Source organism: Polypterus senegalus, chromosome 2 (assembly GCF_016835505.1).
Source record: "Polypterus senegalus isolate Bchr_013 chromosome 2, ASM1683550v1, whole genome shotgun sequence".
Lineage (NCBI taxonomy): Eukaryota > Metazoa > Chordata > Cladistia > Polypteriformes > Polypteridae > Polypterus > Polypterus senegalus.
This window is the reverse complement of record NC_053155.1, coordinates 122,881,693-122,903,128: the sequence shown is the minus strand read 5'-3', so window position 1 is coordinate 122,903,128 and position 21,436 is coordinate 122,881,693. Positions and strand designations below refer to the sequence as shown.

Here is a 21,436-nt window from a genome sequence, read left to right as displayed (position 1 = left end):
AGAATATTTGACTTCAGTCACTTCCATCTTCATTGTTTACTAATTTTGATAAAGTGATGTCATCAGCTGCAAAGAATTGCTCAAACAAGAAAAAAGTTTCCCCAAAGATCTGAGTCAGGCAAATAGGTTGACTAATCACAGTGAACAGACACACTGCACAATATATAAAAGGGTCTCCAAAAAGATATCAGGCTGGAGCTAAGATGTCAACTACTCCATTCAGGGCCATGAAAACTCTCCTGCTTGCAGCTGTCTTAATGCTTTCCTTCACCAAGCCAGCCAGGGCCATTCCTATTCAGGAACCTGCGCCAAATGAGGAAAGCCATAAAGACTTGGACATAGCAAGGGTAAGTGGAAACATCTTATCTGTTTAATTCACTAAATGACGTTCATTCAGGTATTTACAGAGGAAACAAAATAATTGAATTTAGTAATTTTATAACAGATTTCAATGAATAAAACAACCTGTAATTCAGAGCACTATCTCTATTAAAAGTATAATTATGAAGTGTGAGAACATTAGGAAATCTACTTCATTAATCTAAAATATAAATATTCTTTTCTATGTTTTCTTATTTTTCAGTAAATGTCTAGGCTTTAGTTATCCTTCTCAAAGATACTATTATACAGTATTATAATGGATGCAAATTCTAATGAAAATGAAGAATACCACTGTTAAACGTTTAGCCTCTTTAATAAAAAAAGATTAGAAAAGTTCTGAGCAAGAATAACAAGTTATAATTCATAATATTGGGAATGAGCAAATGACACATGTATACACCATTGTCTCCGAATTAGGAATACCTTCAGAACTTCTACAACCTGACAAGCACTACTATCAGAAATAAACATTTAATACATTCAAAAATTAAAGAAATGCAAGCTTTCCTTGGTCTTAAAGTGACCGGCAAATTGGATTCAGACACCATGGAAGTCATGAAGAAACCAAGATGTGGCATGGCTGATGTTGAAAATTTTAGAGCTGCAGGTCAAATGTCCAGATGGAACAAATACAGCTTAACGTACAGGTAAATCAAACAGCAGACTCATTCCATCTAGAGCATGGTGTTCCTATTGGTCTTTGGGTACCAAAGTACATTTGAAACAAACACAATACTGTCAACTCAAAGAAAAAAAACAACCTTCATATGAGTAGAGTTACCTTCATGCTTTACTGTATTTACTCTTGTTACTGACTACAGGATTGTGAACTACACCCCTGATTTGGATAGAGGAAGTGTAGACCAAGCAATTCGTAATGCCTTCCGAGTGTGGAGCAACGTCACTCCATTGAGGTTCACTAAAGTTTTCAGTGGGACTGCTGACATTATGATTATGTTTCAGGCAAGATGTAAGTGCTCTTTATTTATTTTTACTCAGTAAGAGTGAAAACAAACATTTCATGATGGTCAAATAATTTAGACAGTCTGTTAAGGAATGTTGTTTTTGAGTGGTGGTATATTGGTAATTTCAGTCCCAACTACTTTCTGTGTTAAAATCACTCCATGTCAGTACGGAATTTCTCGAGTTAGTCTAGTAACTTCCACAAATGTGTTTTAGATTAACTGACAATTCTGAACTGGCATGTTGTGTGAATGCAACATTATTTTCCGTTCAGAATTAGTTCCTGCCTAGAACTCTTGTTGCTGTGATAATGTCAATCTCCGAACAGTCCGATTGGCTTTATTATATGTTCCTAGAATTACTGTTGAGGAGGATTGGGTTTTCATGCACTGGGGAAAATGACATAAAACTGAACAACAGTTTTAATTTTTCAATAATAATAAATAAATCTATGCTACCTTTTGTGATCAGCATTTCAATATTTTATACCGGCACAATGCATATGCAGTGTTTTCAGATATGTTTACTTACATTTATAGACTGGTTTAGTTAAGTGACTTGCTGGGGGTCACAATGTGAATCAAGACTAGCAGCTGAACCTGTACCTTCAAGGCTACAAGTTTAACTCCCAACCCTCTATATTTTATTGCCAGCGTCAAAGATTAAATTACGCTAATTAAGATTCAATTGCATTATTTTGCAATTACAAAATGTCGACAAATAACAGATTACTATTGTTTTGGTTGCTAGATCATGGAGACAGTAATCTATTTGATGGACCCGGCAGAATTCTGGCCCATGCTTTTTTTCCTGGACCAGGCATTGGAGGTGATGCACACTTTGATGAAGATGAAACCTGGAGTGCTAATAGTCAAGGTGGGTCATTAACATGTGCACAACATGAAAGTGGGTAATAAAAGATGTAAAAAAAAAAAAAAAAGAAAATGGCAATATAACCTTTGTAGTCAGTGTAAGATTTGTACTAAATACCAAATATTTTATTCTGTTTGTTTCAGAATAGCAGAATGAACACTACTAAGATATTGAGTTGTAAATATAATAAAATGAAGCTTGAATGGAAATCTTTAAATAAATGCCATTATAAATATAATAAATATGTGTACCTACCTAAAACTTTTTACCATTCTATCAATAAACTAAACAAAAAGATTTTGAGTACTCTAATACACATGCCTGATTTCACAATACTTTTGCAGGAATAAACTTGTTCCTTGTGGCTGCACATGAAATTGGCCATTCTCTGGGTCTTACTCATTCTTCAGATCCTAATGCCTTAATGTATCCAACATACAGTTATAAAGACCCAAATAGATTTCAGCTTTCACAAAATGATGTCCGAAGGATTCAGGCTGTATATGGTAAGTCAATGAAGTTACGTATTTTTAGTTTCAACACTTATCTTTAATGATAGTTGATTAACTGTAAATGCTTAACAATTTGTATGCATTTTTTTGCAAAGACGTTTACACTAGGCACAAAAAAAATATATTTGTATTATAAAAGAAGACATCTTGCCTGAAGAAGGGGTCTGAGTTGCCTCGAAAGCTTGCATATTGTAATCTCTTTAGTTAGCCAATAAAAGGTGTCATTTTGCTTGGCTTTTATCTACATTCATAATGGCTAACACTGTACAACACCCTAGTACTATAAAAAAAAGATAAATTACAACAACTGTAAATGGGAGATAAAACAGTGAGGGAGACAGCAATATAATGAGTATTTTATTTGAGGTAGAAATTATTTGGTTTCCCTTAGGGCTAATTTTTTACTTTTGGCAAAGAAGCACAGTGAAAGTATTCTCAAAGTAAAAATTGTCCAATTACCATTGGGTAGTTGTTGAAATTGATATGGGGAGTTCATCTCTGAACTTTCTTTACAAATTAATATTAATCTTTCTGAATAGTCACTTATTATACATTCTTAAAAATGTGTTCAGCATAAAAAAACACTAAATGCTAATAAAACATCTTAAATAGATGTCAACATCCAGTATCTCTGTGAACTGGAACATTCATTAAGTATGTTCTTGTTCCTTAACTTTGTTCCAGAAACATTGTCTTGCTAATATGTTTTGCCTTCATTTAATTTCAGGGAGAAGAAAATGAAGTGCTGAAAAAGAAGGAGCAAGTCCCAAATGGAGCATATTAAAATTAAATGTTTCATTTCTACCTTTTATTTTACCTTTTTATTGCTTTGTATTGAATAAATTCCTTTGTAAACATCACCTAATAGTATGCATATTTGGTTAACAATGCAATAAACATTTTCATGAAGTAAACTCAGAGTTTCCAGTTTTTCAAATGAATAGATCTCACAAACTCAACAATTTATTGTGGTGTCACTTATGTCTTGACTTTTCTTTTCAAACATTATAAATAAAAAAATGGGTACTTTTCTTCTTGAGCAGGGTATTACTGTTTATTGTGCCTGCTTACATTCACATGACAGCTATAAGCAACTCAATTCTGAGTTTTCTGTTTGATTGTTCAAATTCAGTTTTGCATACAACCCAGATTGGATATGAATGTGTACAGATATCCATCCTGAATGTGCTTCTCATGCACACAATTAATAAAGACAAATAAATCAGGCTAATGTGACCTAATAGACAACTATAAATACCAACAACATGCAGGCTGATGTGCTACGCTACATGGTTTACAGTGCAATAAGTCTGTGAGATTGTCAGCTTATTATGGCAAGGAAGGGAAATGCAGTTTAAATGGGTGGTTTGAATGAAAAATAGATTGCCTGACAAATTCAGAATGTTGAATGGGGACATTTGATTATCTGTGACAATGTCTACGCACATAACTCTCATATAAAAATGTGTCCTTGAGATGAGTCTTAGCAATTGGTCTACCTTGGCACCTTAGTTTTTCCATTGGGGGGTTGTATAGGTGCTGCGGTGTAAACCATTTTGACACAGACACATAATAAAAGGTTATATTAATAGTGATGTAGTACTAGGGTGTTGTACCGTGTTAGCCATTATGAATGTAGAGAAAAGCCAAGCAAAATTACACCCTTTTATTGGCTAACTAAAAAGATTACAATATATAAGATGTAATCATATTACATCTTGCCTGAAGAAGGGGCCTAAGTTGCCTCAAAAGCTTGCATATTGTAATCTTTTTAGTTAGCCAATAAAAGGTGTCATTTTGCTTGGCTTTTCTCTATATTAACAGTGATGTAAAATTGTGTGAATTTGCAGACAATTTAAGTTCAAGTGTTCAAACACAAGTCATATTAAAGTCGCACATGTCTGTATTGGCTTTAGTACCACATACGGAAGTGGTCTACGTAAAGTCTGAAAAGATTTCATTCCATGTTGGTTTTTACAGCTCACACTTCTCCAAAAAGATCAGATCTGTGACATACACGAGTGAAAAATCAGAACTGAGCAGCAGTCTAAGCCTAAGCATAGCCTAGGTTGCTGCCTTACTATTCCTAGACCTAAACTTTGATTCTAGATCTAAGTGACTTCAACACGGAAGTTACCTCTCCAGACCCAGTCATGAGATATCGTGACTCGAGGCAGGTTGGGGTATCTGCTTTTATTCAAATATCACAGGTGGCTGCTGTTACGGCCTACCAAAAGTCCTAGAGTTATATAAATAGGCCGCACACAAGTGAGAGAGAGAGAGAGAGAGAGGGAAAAAAAAACAGAGACAAAAACTAAAACAGCAAACTAAAAAAAAACTCCATTAATTATCAAATAGAAAAAAAAAACCTCAAAATATGGAGAAAGTTACACAAACCAGAAACAAGACAGGAGGAAAACACTAACTTAGCTACCTAGCTAAACAAAGTTTACACACTATCCACATTTATCACATAGATGGCTAGCTAACAAAAATTACATTTCTTTAATAAACAATAAGAAACAAAAACCCAAAGCCAGGCCATCCAACCCTGACTCTCCATACCTTGCTCTGCAGAAACCCAAATCCTTCTCCTCACTCACACACTCCAACCTAAAATCCAAAGAAGCTTCTTTTATAATCTACACCCCACCCGCAACCCAGGTCATTTATTAACAATGGGCAATTCAACAGGTGGGTAATTAGGGCAGTACTCAATTAAGTCATCAGCACCAAACTAGAATAGAGTTTAACAAAAAGTGAGAAGTCAAGGAAAATCACACCTTTTATTGGCTAACTAAAAATATTACAATATGCAAGCTTTCCAGACAACTCAGGCCCCTTCTTCAGGCAATACAAAAACTGGAGTTCCCTGTGTTTATACAGATACTAGGGCAGATACAACATTGGAAAACCTTTAAGTGAGACATCTTAAATGTAAAAAATTAATAGACCTCCTCAGGCTAAAATTCATTAGCAAGTGAGGAGAACAATGTATGGTCAAGTTCTTTGGATAAGATAACTGTCCAACAAAGTCTTTTGAAGTTTCTGATGAGTTTTTCAATGCAATGTGGATCTGTAGACAGGTTGTCTGTGTCAGTCTGAGAGATGCAAACAATCCTCATATCTGGCCATAAAACTCTTTTCTCTGTTTAAACCATGTTGTAATGTGCTAAAGTTTCACTTCCCATTCTTTTCTCTCTTGCTGTGTTCTGAAGTTGCCCATAAGCACTGTGACTTTAAAGTCCCTCTCACAGTGTCCATGGCTGTTGAAGTGGGCCGCTACTGGAACATCTGTGTTACCATGCTTGATATGAAACCTGTGTATATTCATTGTCTGGCGGAGTGTTTGTCCAGTTTCTCCCACATAAAGTGCAGTGTCAGGACATTTCATGCAGAGAATTAGGTAGACTACATTAGGTTGGAACACTGAGCAGGACTTTGATCAGTTGGTGATGGTAAAAACCAGAAAGGAAAACACACAAAAGTAAAGGCTGCAAATCTATTGAAGTGTATGATAATTCTATGCATATGTAGTCTATTAAGGACAGAATTAAAATGTACTTATATAAGGGACAAATTAAAAAAGTGTGTTTTTAGAAATTTTTTAAAATAATAATAATAATACATTTTATTTATATAGCGCCTTTCCCATGCTCAAGGCAATACAGAATTTAGGAGACAATGGCAGGGTATACAGTATATAGTATTGTACAAACCAGATAAATAAATAAAGAAGATTAGGACAGTAAATTCATAGAAAAACCTAACAGACAACATAATTGGTTGGATGGTCTAGAACACACACACAGGTTACATAAGCATCTTGACAAAGAGATAGATAGATAGATAGATAGATAGATAGATAGATAGATAGATAGATAGATAGATAGATAGATAGATAGATAGATAGATACTTTATTAATCCCAAGGGGAAATTTTAAATTGTTTTTTAAAAGAATTCATGGAGTCAGCTGACCTGATTAATTTTGGTAGGTCATTCCAGAGTCTGGGCGCTACACAGCTGAAGGCCCTGTTACCCATGGAGTGTAGATTAGTGTGGGGCACAACAAGATTGCCAGAATCAGAGGACCTTAGTGGGCGGAAAGGCGCATAGTGATGGAGAGGGTCACTGATGTAGTTTGGCGCAAGGTCGTTTAAGGCTTTGTAGGTTATTACAGGATTTTATATTCGATTCTGTAAGACACAGGGAGCCAGTGAAGGCAGAGCAGGATGGGTGTGATGTGCTCACTGCTGGTGGTTCGAGTAAGGACTCTTTCAGCCGAGCTTTGAATAAGTTGGAGCTGTGATATAAGATGAGAACGGGCACCTGCCAGTAGGGAATTACAATAATCAATGTGGGATGTAATAAAAACATGAACAAGTTTCTCAGCGTTAGAAAAGGAGAGGAAGGAGCAAACACATGATATGTTATGTAGGTGTAAGTAAGAATGTTTCTTAATGTGATTTATGTGGGCGGAATAAGAAAGGGAGGAATCAAAAATGACACCAAGATTCTTTGCAGTAGAGGCAGGTCTGATGAGATAACCACCAAGATGGACTGGGAAAGAGCTCATTTAAGTTGCACTTTAGTCCCAATTTGCAGGAGTTCAGTTTTGTTGCAATTTCATTTTAAAGAGTTCTGCTCCATCCAGGTATTAATTTCACTGAGGCAGGTTGTGAACTGAGAAAGCTCTGATGAAGTTCCACTTTTAACATTGAAAGAGAGTTGAGTATCGTCTGCATAAAAATGATAACCCAGTCCATAGCTACGAATAATATGGCCAAGGGGAAGCATATAAATAACTCCTTGTGTGACTGGCATTGAGCTGGATTTGCTGTTGCCAAGACTAACAAACTCTTGCCTAACAGTCAGATAGGACTTGAACCACTGGAGGGCAGTGCCAGAGATACCCAGCATGTTCTCCATTCTGGACAGTCATGTCTGACAGTGTCAAATGCTGCACTGAGACCTAACAGAATTAATATGCTGGTTTGTCGAGTCTGCTGCCATAAGCAAATCATTGGTTACCCATAGCAGAGCAGTTTCACAGCTGTGCTGCACCCTGAAACCAGACTGGGAAAAGAAAATTAAGTGCTGAAAAAGAAGGAGCAAGTCCCAACTGGAGCATATTAAAATAAAATGTTTCATTTCTACCTTTTATTTTACCTTTTTATTGTTTTGCATTAAATAAATTCATTTGTAAACATCATGTAATAGTTTGCATATTCGGTTAACAATGCAATAAACATTTTCATGAAGTAAACTCAGATTTTCAGATTTTTCAAACGAATAGATCTCACAAACTCAACAATTTATTGTGGTGTCACTTATGTCTTAATTTTTCTTATCAAACATTATAAATAAAAAGTAGGGTATTACTGTTTATTGTGCTTGCTTACATTCACATGACAGCTATAAGCAACTCAATTCTGAGTTTTCTGTTTGATTGTTCAAATTCAGTTTTGCTTAAAACCCAGATTGGATTGTGTACAGATATCCATCCTGAATATACTTCTCATTCACAGAATTAATAAAGACAAATAAATCAGGCTAATGTGACCTAATAGACAACTATAAATACCAACAACATGCTGGCTGATGTGCTACGTTACATGATTTACAGTGCAGGAAGTCTATGAGTTTGTCATGAAAAAAGTTTTCCTTATGAGCTGGTGATTTCCTTGTATCTCCAATTCAGGCTCTCCACTCCATCTTATGTACTGTAAGAGATAAAAACTGATTTTCCTTAATAATTCTTAGTGTTTCTAATAAATTTAAAGAAAAAAATTGTATCTTGTGAATGGTTTTACTTGTACATCCAAGTCACATAATGGTTTTCTTAATTTTATCATACAAATTAATCACACAAATCTTCAATAACATTAAAGTTCAGACTGCAGTCACACTACAGTGCATGTTAAGCAGGTTTTTTTTTCCAGATGATGCAGTATAAACATCATTAAAAAGAAATATATATATATATTTCTAACATTTCTCTCATCTTTCTGTCTTTCACTATTTATGTAACGTTTTAGTTACAGACTTAGTCTGACTTATTTGAAAGAAAAAAAAATCATCAACTGATAAAACTAAAACTTTTGAACACTAGGAAAGGATAATGTTTGGTACGACTAGACTGCAGCTTTCCTGTTGGACAGAGAGTCCTACAGCTTACTGTTTGCATGATGGAATGGGATCTACTACCTCCTATAATCTGTAATAATTTCTTCATTGACAATTTCAGTTTTAATATTTAATCCCAGCCTCTCATTCGTGTTGAAATAACAAATATCTAATCTCTGGCACATTCATGATATTGACATCCTTTAAAACTTAAGCCAGCATCACATTACTTGACTTCCAGCTGGGAAGGATGTCAAACTTGATGACTGTGGTTGCTGATCTTGTTGCCAGAGATTGTCAGATTATACGATTGAAAACTGCAGGTGCTGACAAACTACACAACTCTGTTATGACTTTCCAACACAGTTTCACATTTCTAAAACTATCATGAGCTCGTTTCTTTTTCTGAAAGCCAATAACATGATGTCTGACAGAGCTGGTGCTGTATAAACTCCTTCCAGATAAGGCAAGTTCAGTCATAACTGTGCCCCAGTTTTTCTCTTTCCAATCTTTTGTATTATGTAAAATATGAGATATCAGACCGACAGGCCACTTTTCTGTTTGTAAGGTCCAAAACACCCTCACATATATTCCTCATAGCTGCATTATATCCATTGTCCTTCCAGGTGAGCATTATTGGTTATCAGTTCTCGCAGCACAAACCCCACCCGTACAACTTAAGACCAGGGTGAGTCACAGACTGGTTGGACTGATAGTTAAGGAAGCATACTGCAACCATTTTGATTCATGGAAAAATTCTTCAAATGCTTCAAAATATGAGATTTTCTTCATTTTATATATATAGCCTCCCTACACAGAAGCACAGAGAATATTTTTACAGCCTCATTTTAGAACTGTTTCAGTGCTTACAAGACAGCGCCCTTTAAAATATCCTAAAGCAGCCCTGGAAACAGCATTTCATAGTTAAATTCACTGACAAGGAGACTTTAAAGTGTGTACTCTTCCCTAATCAGTGCTGCATGCAGATTAATCCACCTTAATAAAAGGATAATTGTGTGTCTGTCTGTGTGTCCGTTCAGATGCTATGTCTATTTCATTCCAAAAGATAATGCATCACAAACATTTTAAGTGATAAAATGCATTACTACAAAAGTTTGTGATGTGCCACTTGGAATGACTGTTGCAATGCATTACTACAAATGTTTGTGATGCACCATCTGTAGGAATTACAAATACAATGCATTTTATTACTGCATGCATTACAAAATACATTCCAAAAGGTGGTGCACTGCAAACGTTAATGCTGAGGTCTACAATGATTACTTAGATTTACTTAGATGGGAAGCAGATCCACAATAATCGTACAATATTGTAATTCTTTAAACAAAACAGAGAGAATACTGTAATGTGTTATGGATGAGCCGGATGCCCCATTTTATGGTGAAACTGAAACTAATAGCATGAAAGGTCTTAGCTTAAGCTTCTCCATTGAAGAGTTCTGCTATCTAGATTAGTGTGGTCTGAAAGGGCACCGTTGTTTAAATAGCTCCCAGAGCAGAAGGGGCAGGTCCTCCGCAAGTGACATTACAGCCCATCCCGGGATTCATCCTGTTCTGCCGGTACGATAGAAATGGTGGTTAACGATTGCTTTTGCCTGTGTCCTGTGGTCAGTGTTCTTATGTTAGTTGGGCTGTTCAGATGCTCCCCAAGTATATAGTATATGCTGTAAAATGTAATCAAGGTGAGGCAGAACTAGACAACTGTCTGCCTTTCCCTTTTTGGCTTTGCCACTGACACACGCACTTATATTTTTTTTCTTTTATTATTTATTATTACGCTGATCAATTTACGCTGGACAGACCCAATTTACTCAGTGATCAGTGTAATTTTTTTGTTTTTAATAAAATAATCATGTTGAATCAACTGAAATCAGTCCATAAACACATTTTGTCAATGACTTAGGCATGTACTTTATTATTTGAAAAATCAAAATGTACTCAATGGGACTTAGCCCACTTTTTATTAATAAATACAGCCTTCTTCTATCCACTTTCCACTCTGTGCTTTATACATTCTGAATGTTTTTCACCTCATTTCAGATGGAGTAAAGACAGGATGAATTTTGGCCAGGAGATTAGATAAAGAAAGCTCTTTGGCAGAGGTAGTCACCACTTTTTAGTTTTTTGTCATCACCCTATCATTGTTCATCAATACCATAGGAGTGGGCCAGTAGGTCCCTGTGGAAACTGTTGGGAAATTTAGGAGGTTTGTTATCTGTGAATTAAAAATTGATAACAGTGCTCATGTGCATTAACATAAGAGGCATGGATTACTGTGATGTTCATAGATAGGCTCAAGCAAGTCATCCAGTACATAAGGATTACCACATTTACAAAAAAAACTAACCAAATACAATAAACAGCTTTCCCATTTTACCCAAAACATTTTAGATTAGCTACTACCTATACTGCTATGTAACATGACACTAACAAAGGCTTCTTTTTGTATTAGTCAAACTTAAAAAGTATTAATAAAGTTGTTATTCATCTCTGCTTTACAGTGATGTAGTAAAATCACTTTGGTGGCTCAAGTAGGACATAATATGTCTCTTAATATTGCATACTTCAGTATATGGCTTGTCAATCTTTTATTAATGCTTAATACGTCCAAATGAAGCTCTCATATTGACAAAGAAGATTTTACTAGTGTTTGACAACCTCTTAATATACCACACTGCACAGAAATGAATAACTGGTTTACTGATGCATTAGAATTGTTTTTAGGGCCAAAATAAGTCTTATTACATAACAGTCAGTCAGTCATTTTCCGACCCGCTATATCCTAACACAGGATCACAGGGGTCTGCTGGAGCCAATCCCAGCCAACACAGGGCGCAAGGCAGGAACAAATCCCAAGCAGGGCGCCAGCCCACTGCAGGACACACACCCACACACCAAGCACACACTAGGGACAATTTAGGGCCGCCAATGCACCTAAACTGTATGTCTTTAGACTGTCAGAGGAAACCGGAGAACCCGGAGGAAACCCATGCAGACACGGGGAAAACATGCAAACTCCATTCAGGGAGGACCTGGGAAGCGAACCCAGGTCTCCTTACTGCGAGGAAGCAGCGGTACCAGTATGCCACCGTGCTGCCCTATTACATAACACTTTATGACTAATAGATACATTATTGGTAATACCTAATCTAAAGTGTTACTCATTCAATCTGCTGAGAAAACAAAGTGCTTAAGATTAGATTTTAGATATACTGTTGGTTAATAGTGGTCACTTGTTCTTGGGTCCAAATCCTCAGTTCAGGCACTACCTACAAGGTATTTCCACTTTCTCCACATGCCTTTCTAAGTTTCTCTTCAAATGCTTTAACTTCCATCCCACATCCAACAGATGCAAAGGTTAGGATAATTGGTGCTTACAAATTGGCCTGACATGAGTGGGTGAATGTGCTTACAATGAACTGATGAAATGTGAAAAGTGATTTTTTTTCCCACCTTACATTTAAGGCTGCCAGCAGAGAACCTCCTCCTGTGTGACCCTGAACTGAATAAGGAGGTTATGAAAATGGATGCACAGCTTTTTTTACAATTATTCTTAATATACTTGCCTAGACTATTGACCTGAATAAACGGAATCTGAAAATGTATACATCTTTTGAATTATGTTTGTCCATTACAGACTTTCTGTTACAGGTGTCAGCAGAATTGGGCACAGGGCATGTTCAGGACACGGCTAGGATGTCAGTTCATTGCTGGGCACATTCTCTCACACACTAGCCAATAAAGAGCCCCCAGTCATTAATCAATGCATCTTTCACATGTGATTAGACAACATGAGCACGAGGAGAAAAAAACACACAGATACTGAAAGAACATTTACGTAGCACAGACTTTGAAGAGGCCAGGATGTAAAACCAGTTTAAGGAAACTGTAAGTCAGGCATGGATTTTTAGTTATTTTATTGCATCTGGTTTTGCAATAAAATAACTAAACGTTATTAGTTTACTTTTATTTCTATTTATTTTTATCATTTAACTAGCTTTCCCCAGTGGTTCCACCCATGTAGTGGTGAAACAGGACAAACTTTAAAAATCAAAAAAAAAATAATATGTAAGTCTGGTCAAGCGGAAGGTAGGTACACTCCAGCATCAAACGTTGGCATTATATCTGATCATGTTCAGCTCTGACAGGAGATCGTTCCCTGTGTGGGAAGAAAAGAACGTGGCCGTGATATCTCTGGTCAGATCTGATCGCTCTCTCAAAAATTTCAATGTTACTCCATAACAATCTCTAGATGATAATACCTGCTGAACAAACAGGTATTGCTAGCTAAGCGGAGGCAAGGTATGATATTTATAAACTATGATATTTAGCGGGATGAGAGAGAGAGAGAGGTTAGGAGCATGTGTTGATACAGCACATTGCCACACCCACCACATGACAAACCAACTCAGGATCACGATTAGGACCTGAGTGCAGCCACACGATGGGTGATGGATGAGAGAAGTCGCAAAATCAACCAGAATGTTCAAGCAAATTATAGAAAAAACCCAATCTAAATCTGAGAGAAGTCGCAAAACTCAACTGAAATGTTCAAGCAAATTATAGAAAAAACCCAATCTAAATCCATTAAGTAGATCTCTCGTGAAAATTATGGGTGGAGTGGTGGCTCTGAGGCTAGGGATGTGCACTGGCAATTGTTTTTACAGTTCAAATCCCATAAATGCCAAAAGTTACTCTATTTCATTGGGCCTTTGAGCAAGGCCCTTAACCTGCAATTGCTCTGCCCTAGGTATGATGTTAATCTGCATCCATCCCTGTATGTAGGCCCTCCAACCTGCAAGGAAAAACTTGGGGGTTGGTGGCAGAATTGGCACTCCAGGCACCATAAAAAACCTCACACTGTTTCACTCCATCAGAACTAGTGTGGTGCTGAGGTGTCACCCATTGCATGGCTGCACTCGGGTCCTAATCTAAATCCTGAGTTGGTTTGTCGTGTGGTGGGTGCGGCAATGCGCTGTATCAGCGCATGCTCCTAACCTCTCATGAAAAGCATACAGACATACAGACAGACAGGCATGGGATTTTATATATATATATATATATGTATATATATATATATATAGAGAGAGAGAGAGAGTTATTATTTTTATCATTAAAGCATGTAAAGTATCTCCTAGCTTCTGAACTTTACATGATAGAGGAAAACGCGAAAAAAATACCAAAAGACTACAAATTAACAAAATACATATTGATAAAGATTGTGGGTTTGAATTTTATTTTGTTTCAACTATAACTTTGGTATTGTCCTTAAAAGATCTTAGTGAAAAGGTTAATGAATCTTTATGTAACAACCTTAGCTAAAGACAATGACAATTCTTCTTGTTTTGCCATTTTAAAAAGACTGGCTTAGATCTGGGCCACACTTAATTAATAAATCTGTCCAATTAGATGTGCTTTTAATTCTGTTACACCAAACACTGTACGACCGTAGTGCTAACTACTAAATTATGAAGAAGTTAATCTTGAGTGTTTACTTTTACTCTATCAATGTTGCTTTGTCTTACCTGCAGGTTTGAAATTTCTCCATCAAATGTGTGTGTGACATAACAACTGGAAATTAGCTTACTTGGCTTTGGTGTTGTGTAAATATCAGAAAAAATTATAGAGATGATGGAACATATCCAATTAAATAATAAACCCTGAGGGACAACTTACTGTCATTGAAACTCCTTTCCTGCTGGGATGTTTTTGTGAGGCATAACACAACAACTGAGAGCATTTCAAAAACTAAGAGATGAATATCCTTATTGACTGCTCTTAGCCTGGGGGGGGGGGCGTTTGGAGGGGTTCGTATAAGGAATAGGAATGCAGATGCTTTCTATAGACTTCAATGGCCGGGCAAGTGGGCACACATCAAAGAATGTGCATCCTTTAGCACGCATTACAGTAAATAATGGCCATCTCTACATCTCAAAGCCTGCATACATCTGCTTTTTTTGTCTGTTAAATATTTCTTTCAATTCTTTAGTGATTTCATCACGCAGGGTACGCCTACCTGTAACACTTTATATAGAATCTACACCAAAAGAGCTTACTTGAGTTTGACACAGCAGATAGAGATGGATGCTGTCACAGCTTTCATCTTTCTTGTTTTAACCAATTCAGCCACAGTTTTTTCTGCCCCTGTGTATGCAAGTCACCTTTCAGAAGAAGAAGGCTCCATTTGGCCTGGTGGAGACAGCCAACTAAGCAATGAAACGTTCAACCAAGCAAAGGTACTGTAAAGACAGCTTACATACATTTTAACTATACTATTCATAAAACAGAAAAATGCAGTAAGTCTGGATTTTTTTTATACATGAAAAATGGTCCTTATAAAAGTTACACTGCAAAATACACAGAAAATATGCGGACATATCATTGAATATAATGTGACATAAATTAAATATATATTTTAAAATTAAATCTGAAATATGAAGAAACATATTTTTCCTTAGTAACATATTTTCTAATGCATTGTGTTTAAGACACGTAATATTCTGTGTGCCCACAGATTATTCTTGCCTTATCTTTTCACCTTTGTATTAGGTTTATAATGAGTTTATAAATTGTGCTGTTTCATGGTGTGATTTAGTCTTGAATGCATATGAATATAAGAAACAACAGCTGTTGGATTATATTTTCATTGTAAGGTTAATGTGTATTTTTAAAATATACTGCAGTATAGAAAAGTGACAGGTATCTTGAAATGTAAATTCAAAACTTTATCACACAGCATATTATAACTAGAATTTAAAACATATTGCAATACTTTTCTCAAGTATATTTTACAGTATGTCATTACTAACATTTTAAAATAAATTAAGATATAAATATTTTATATTTCAGAAAATATATTGTAATATGCAAAAATGGCAGTAATTTCTGTATTTTACATAAATAATATATTTGTATATATTTGTAATATATTTGTCCTTGAAGTATTTTATAACATATTTTTAATATATAATTTTTTTAAATATATTTTCATATTTGTAAGTTTTTTTTTACACAGCAAAATTTAAGACAGACTTTCAAACGTTTATTTAAGCTCATAATTCACTGAGGGAAACCCTCATTTGCAATGTGGTCAAGTATTACAATAAATTAAAAAAAAATGACAAATAAAAATAAAATCAAGTTAATAAAAACAGTTACAAGCATGAAACATAAAACTATTGCACATTAAAGAAAAGTGATTAGAAATTAAAAATGTAATGGTGCAAGCATTTTTACTTACTTATATCAATCAGTAAGTCTATAGTCATATTCTTTTCTTGATGCTGACATGATTATGTATTAAAATGTTCTTTATTGTTCTTCTTTGTCTCATATTTAAAGGATTTTATGAATTTTTTTAAAATTAATTTAACTGTAATAACCATGTCCACTGCCTCTTTAGAATTTGCATGTTGTCCCCAAGTCCAAATACATTTTCTTAAACTTCATGTAAGGTTAATGAATGTTAGGTTAATAGACACCTCTACGTTGGCCCAGGGTAGGTTTATGCATGAATGGGCTTTGTGATATACTTGCCTCCTTTAAAACTGGTTTCTGCCTTTCACCTAATTATGTTCAGATAGGCACCAGCCTCCTCATAATCCGGAAATTGAATGAACAAAAGCATAGTCTGCAAATGTACAATAAACTGACTGGCTACAACTGACTCTCTCTACAGGGACATTAGCCATGTCTTGGTAAAATGGTTTTCACTCTTTTTTTTTTCTTGCCCAGGGTTTTCTGACGCGCTACTTTGGTGATTCTTCAGCGGAGATGCCCACTTCTAAGTTTCGAAAGTTGGTGAAAACGTCTTTGAGGAACAAACTGGAGAAAATGCAAGAGTTTTTCGGGCTTAAGGTCACAGGAAACTTAGACAAAACAACACTAGATGTGATGAAGAAACCCAGATGTGGTGTCCCTGATATTAATAGATACGGGCACTTTTATGGGCAGCCCAAATGGGGAAAGACTGACATCACCTACAGGTACAGGCCAAAGGTCGCATAATAAATATTTGTTGTTACTTATTCACCCACCTATCCATTTTCTAATTTTCGTATATTTTACAGGGTTGATGGGATTCAGATGCTCATTCAGGCACACAAGGGGCAAAGCACACTGAATGGAGTGGTAATCCCTTATAAGATACCCACTTATAAAGAGTCAATTTAGAATGACCTAAAATTAACACATTTGAGAACCCCACTGGGAGAAGAGACAGAGCCCAAGTTGCAGGCCTGTAGATATTGACTATCAGAACTACCACAAATGGAATATAAATAAGCATAAGATACTCAATTTTACAACAACTTAGCCTTTGCATGCCAAGCAGCTTTAACTTTCAATATGGTCATTTAGCTAAAGAAACAGCTTTGTATCTTTATGGAAAAAACAAAATGTTTTGCTCATCATTGCTGACTATTTTAGATTATAAGAAGGAATGTCACAATCCCTTAAATGTGCATATACTTTATTTTCCTAATATAACACATCTTAATAAGACTAAAGAGCAAATAAAAGAATATCCATCTAGTTCCATGGAATATCACAGGAACTTCCAAGAACTATAACAGAAAGAGTTCACGTCAAATCAAAACTTTTTTCCTTTCATTGTGGGTCAAATATTTTGGAAGCTGATAGAACCAATGATCTGGACCATATATCACCATTCTTTCTTGTGCATTAGACTCTCAACACAGAAAGGTAAAATTAATACAATCACGAAGTCTGAACTAAAATGTTAAATGATTTTAAATACTACAGTATAGAGTATGTTTTAAGATCTTTCAGTAAGAAAAAAAACTCAAAAAGTTTATACAACTCTTTTTCTTTCTATGTGTTGTCAACTTTTGGGTTTTATAGCAAACATTTTCCATTCAGATCACATTTTGATAGGTTGCGATGACTTGAATTTTATTAGTGGTGATATCGTTCTTGGTAAATCAAATCAGTGAGTCATTTTTTTGTCCACATAAATTTCGAAATTGAGTTCAGTAGTTGCTGTTGATATACACAATGTGGCACTGATTTTCAGCAATTGAAACAATGCTGGAAACACTAAATTAGCATCAAACCCAGTGAACATACCAAGTATTTCTTAGGTCCTGTTCTTTGGGCAGGTATTTGCAGAATGAAACACTCTCAGCCCCGTCAGTAGACCCAACCCAACCGAGCTGAAATGATGCTTCCTCTGTTTTCTTTTTAGATCGAGCAGGCACACATGCTTTTTTACGATGCTTTGCTTGTTTGCAATGTGTTTGAATTGATAGGTATAAAATGCTGTGCTGTGAAAAACGATTACTGTATAAATCTACAATATTTCGAAAGTGAGAAGCAGTTGATTAACTATGGTGGACAGAACAGGATGGCGTGACATAAGCAAAGTGAATATGTGTGGCTTGTGTGCAACCACTTTCAATGTCAAACGTGATACAAACCAATACAAACAACACACAAATATGTTTAATAAATTTTTGCAGCGTTAACAACAGGAAATCCACATTGAGTAGTAAACAGTAGCCTGTCTGGCTTGAAAGGTGTAAAGGACATTGTGGTATCAGTATAGTAGGCTTAAATCATATGTGTCTCACAACATTTGGAAAGAAAATATTTGAAATTGTATTCTAATTTTAACACTTTTCATGTTATTCATCAAGAGAAAGTGTTCAATGTGTCATTTGTTGCAATTTATATGTAATACCAACTTTTACTACAGCTACATAGAGCTACATACTCTTTTTCATTTGCTTATAGAAATCTGTCTTGAAACACAACAGTGTGTTTTAACACATGTGTCATAAGGGTAATTAAAACTTGCAAAAAATGATTAAAGATCTCTCACACACTGAAGAAAAGTTGAAGAAAAGAATCTAAACTTTTTGCTTTTAGCAAGTAGCTCATTTAGTATATCTTTTACATAAGTGCCTGTTCTATTAATTTTCTCTTCAATATTTGTCCATCTATACATTCTTGCATATCAGACCTGTTTCATCCTGGGATACAGGGAGCCAGAGTGTATCCTACAACATTGGACACAAAGCAGAAACCAACTCCAGACAGACAGCAATTCATTGCAAAGTACAGTTATAGTATTCCTGTGGGGTCCACATAGAATTATTAGCCAACCCAACTTGCATATGTTGGGGAAGTAGGAGGAAAAGTAGCAAAACCATAAAAAAAACCCATGCAGACACGGGAAGAACATACAAATTCCATGAAAACAGATGACTAAATGAGGACATTAAATTTCTTTAAAAGAAATACAGCTACTGTAAATGATGCAAGAAATAATTAATTTCATCTTTCCACAAACCAACTAAAGATGGTAGAACATAAGATATAAAATATCGACACTTGAAATCCAATTGAAACCTTTCTCTACTGCACTGAGATTATATGCTGGGGTTTCAAGCCAGCAAATTTAAACAAATCCATAATTTATACACTGCGGTGGGCTGGCGCCCTGCCTGGGATTTGTTTCCTGCCTTGTGCCCTGTGTTGGCTGGGATTGGCTCCAGCAGACTGCTGTGACCCTGTGTTAGGATATAGCAGGTTGGAAAATGGATGGATGGATGGATAATTGATCCCAGCATTCTGTAAGGATTGAAGTACTGAATACAAAGTATTGTAATACACTTTAGAATTTTTAAAAATAGATTTCTCCTTCTAAAGGGTTATACTGTATTGCCCTCTGAATCAGCCATTCCAATTTAATGTAAGCCATTTTTCTTTACCATTTCTCTTAACAGAATCACCCAGTATACCACAGATTTGAATAAAAGAGACGTGGATACTGCCATCGCTCAAGCATTCAAATTATATAGTGATGTTATTCCACTAAACTTCATTCAGATCTACAGTGGCACTGCAGACATCATGATCCTTTTTAAGGCAGGAGGTGTGTATTAAAAAAAAAATCCTATTAGGAACCTGAAAGCTTTTTTAGTAGTTTTAATTAGTAATTTTTTTAATTGTTTTGGGCAGCTCATGGAGATTTCTATCCTTTTGATGGGCCTCATGGAACGCTGGCACATGCTAATTCACCTGGACCTAGTGAAGGTGGTGATACTCATTTCGATGAAGATGAAACATGGACTTTGACTCCTCGAGGTAGGAGCTGTGTATTGTATAACATAAACTGATTCACTTATTTAAAAAATTTGACTGCATTTTGGAATGTAAAAAGGTGCTTGGAGAACATAAATAGTTAAAAATTAAAGATGATGTTCAAAACAGCATACTGTGAATATTAATCATGATAGCTGCTTTCACGACCCCAAACTGGATTAAGGGTACTGGATGAATGCTAGCTCTGTTCTGCAATTCATTTCAGAACCTACTTAATCATCAGTTTATTCACACACTTCTAGTGGACAACAAAGATTTTGCTTCCTGAACCCATGTGGAGGTTATTTTATAATTTTTGGCCTGCTAATTACAAAAGTTACCTTTAAATTTCCCTATTATGTATTGTTTTATTGCAATCATCCATTTTTGTGAGTTTCTCTCACATTATAGACATACATATATAGTAAAACAACTATTTCTGGCACATCTGTGGTGATCTGAAAATAGTGACACGGCTACTAGGAACACAGCTCAGATATATCAGTGTACTCTTGTTTCATTTGGGAATGAGACTGCCATGCTAAACAATCTCATTACATTAAGAAAACCTGGCTGCTCCATACGCATTTTGTTCCAGGGCAGAACATAAACCACTTGTTGAACCCCACAAAGATATTTTTACTTCCTCTTTATATAAAACTTGAACTGATGACAATTTTTGAAAATGCAATGAACCAGGAAGGTGAAAGATTTTGATATCTGAGTCAGATGTTTCCAAGAATAACTAATGCCAAGATTAAGAGAGGCATATTTGTTGGTCCACAAATCAGACACGTCATCACTGGCAAGCAGTTCAAAGATCTGCTGGTGTGACCAGAAGAAATCATATGGGAGGCATTCAGGGATATTGTTGAGGGTGTTTCTAGCAACTGCAGAGCACCAAACTACATCCGGCTGGTTAAGAACATGTCTGAAACACACAAAACTAGGAAGTGCAACATGTTGCTAAAAATTTCATTTTCTGCATTCGCTCTTGGACTTCTTAAGAGCAGACAGTGATGGACGTGGTGAAAGATTTCACCAGGACATTGCAATGATGGAAAAGCAGTATTGGGACAAGTGGGATACATAAGTGATGGTCGACTATTAGTGGACAATGAAATACGAAAAAACAACACCAAAGCATTTTAGCTCAGTACAACTAATGTAATGCATCAGCATAATTAACTGATTTAACACTCTAAACCAAATAAAAGTTAATTTAATACTTCTCTAAATTCCTTCATAATACGGTCAGTCTCAGTTACATTTACATATTGGATTACATTTGTTTTTAGCCTTAAACTGCCTATCATAATCACTAAAAATATCTTCAGGAAGCAAATCTTTTGAAAAAATGTGTTGTCCAGTATTATCAGTTGATTTGTATTTCCATCCATCCATCCATTTTCCAACCCGTTGAATCCAAACACAGGGTCACGGGGTTCTGCTGG

The 21,436-nt window shown here is 35.7% G+C and overlaps 2 protein-coding genes across 2 annotated transcripts in view; both read left to right on the top strand.

The window, feature by feature from the left end:
• The first annotated feature begins 152 nt into the window (after positions 1-152).
• Positions 153-3,643, top strand: LOC120523306 (stromelysin-1-like). Its single transcript, XM_039744516.1, has 6 exons — positions 153-347; positions 799-1,028; positions 1,203-1,351; positions 2,095-2,220; positions 2,562-2,723; positions 3,457-3,643. The coding sequence occupies exons 1-6, from the start codon at positions 204-206 to the stop codon at positions 3,468-3,470; spliced, it is 825 nt and encodes a 274-aa protein (XP_039600450.1). The 5' UTR covers positions 153-203; the 3' UTR covers positions 3,471-3,643.
• Positions 3,644-14,942: 11,299 nt separating this feature from the next.
• Positions 14,943-21,436, top strand: part of LOC120523304 (collagenase 3-like) — a 30,430-nt gene continuing 23,936 nt past the window's right edge. Inside the window, exons 1-4 of the mRNA XM_039744514.1 lie at positions 14,943-15,112; positions 16,611-16,861; positions 19,625-19,773; positions 19,860-19,985. Of these exons, the coding sequence (XP_039600448.1) occupies positions 14,957-15,112; positions 16,611-16,861; positions 19,625-19,773; positions 19,860-19,985 (682 nt within the window). The 5' untranslated portion in view covers positions 14,943-14,956. The remainder of the gene's footprint in view (positions 15,113-16,610; positions 16,862-19,624; positions 19,774-19,859; positions 19,986-21,436) is intronic.

What these genes read in the sequence shown, in the direction of transcription:
- LOC120523306 (XM_039744516.1), top strand. Translation starts at nt 204, where the DNA reads ATGTCAACTACTCCATTCAGGGCCATGAAAACTCTCCTGCTTGCAGCT. An exon ending in GATTATGTTTCAGGCAAGAT is followed by an intron (nt 1,352 to 2,094) that starts GTAAGTGCTCTT and finishes TTTGGTTGCTAG; the next exon opens with ATCATGGAGACAGTAATCTA. An exon ending in CTGGAGTGCTAATAGTCAAG is followed by an intron (nt 2,221 to 2,561) that starts GTGGGTCATTAA and finishes ATACTTTTGCAG; the next exon opens with GAATAAACTTGTTCCTTGTG.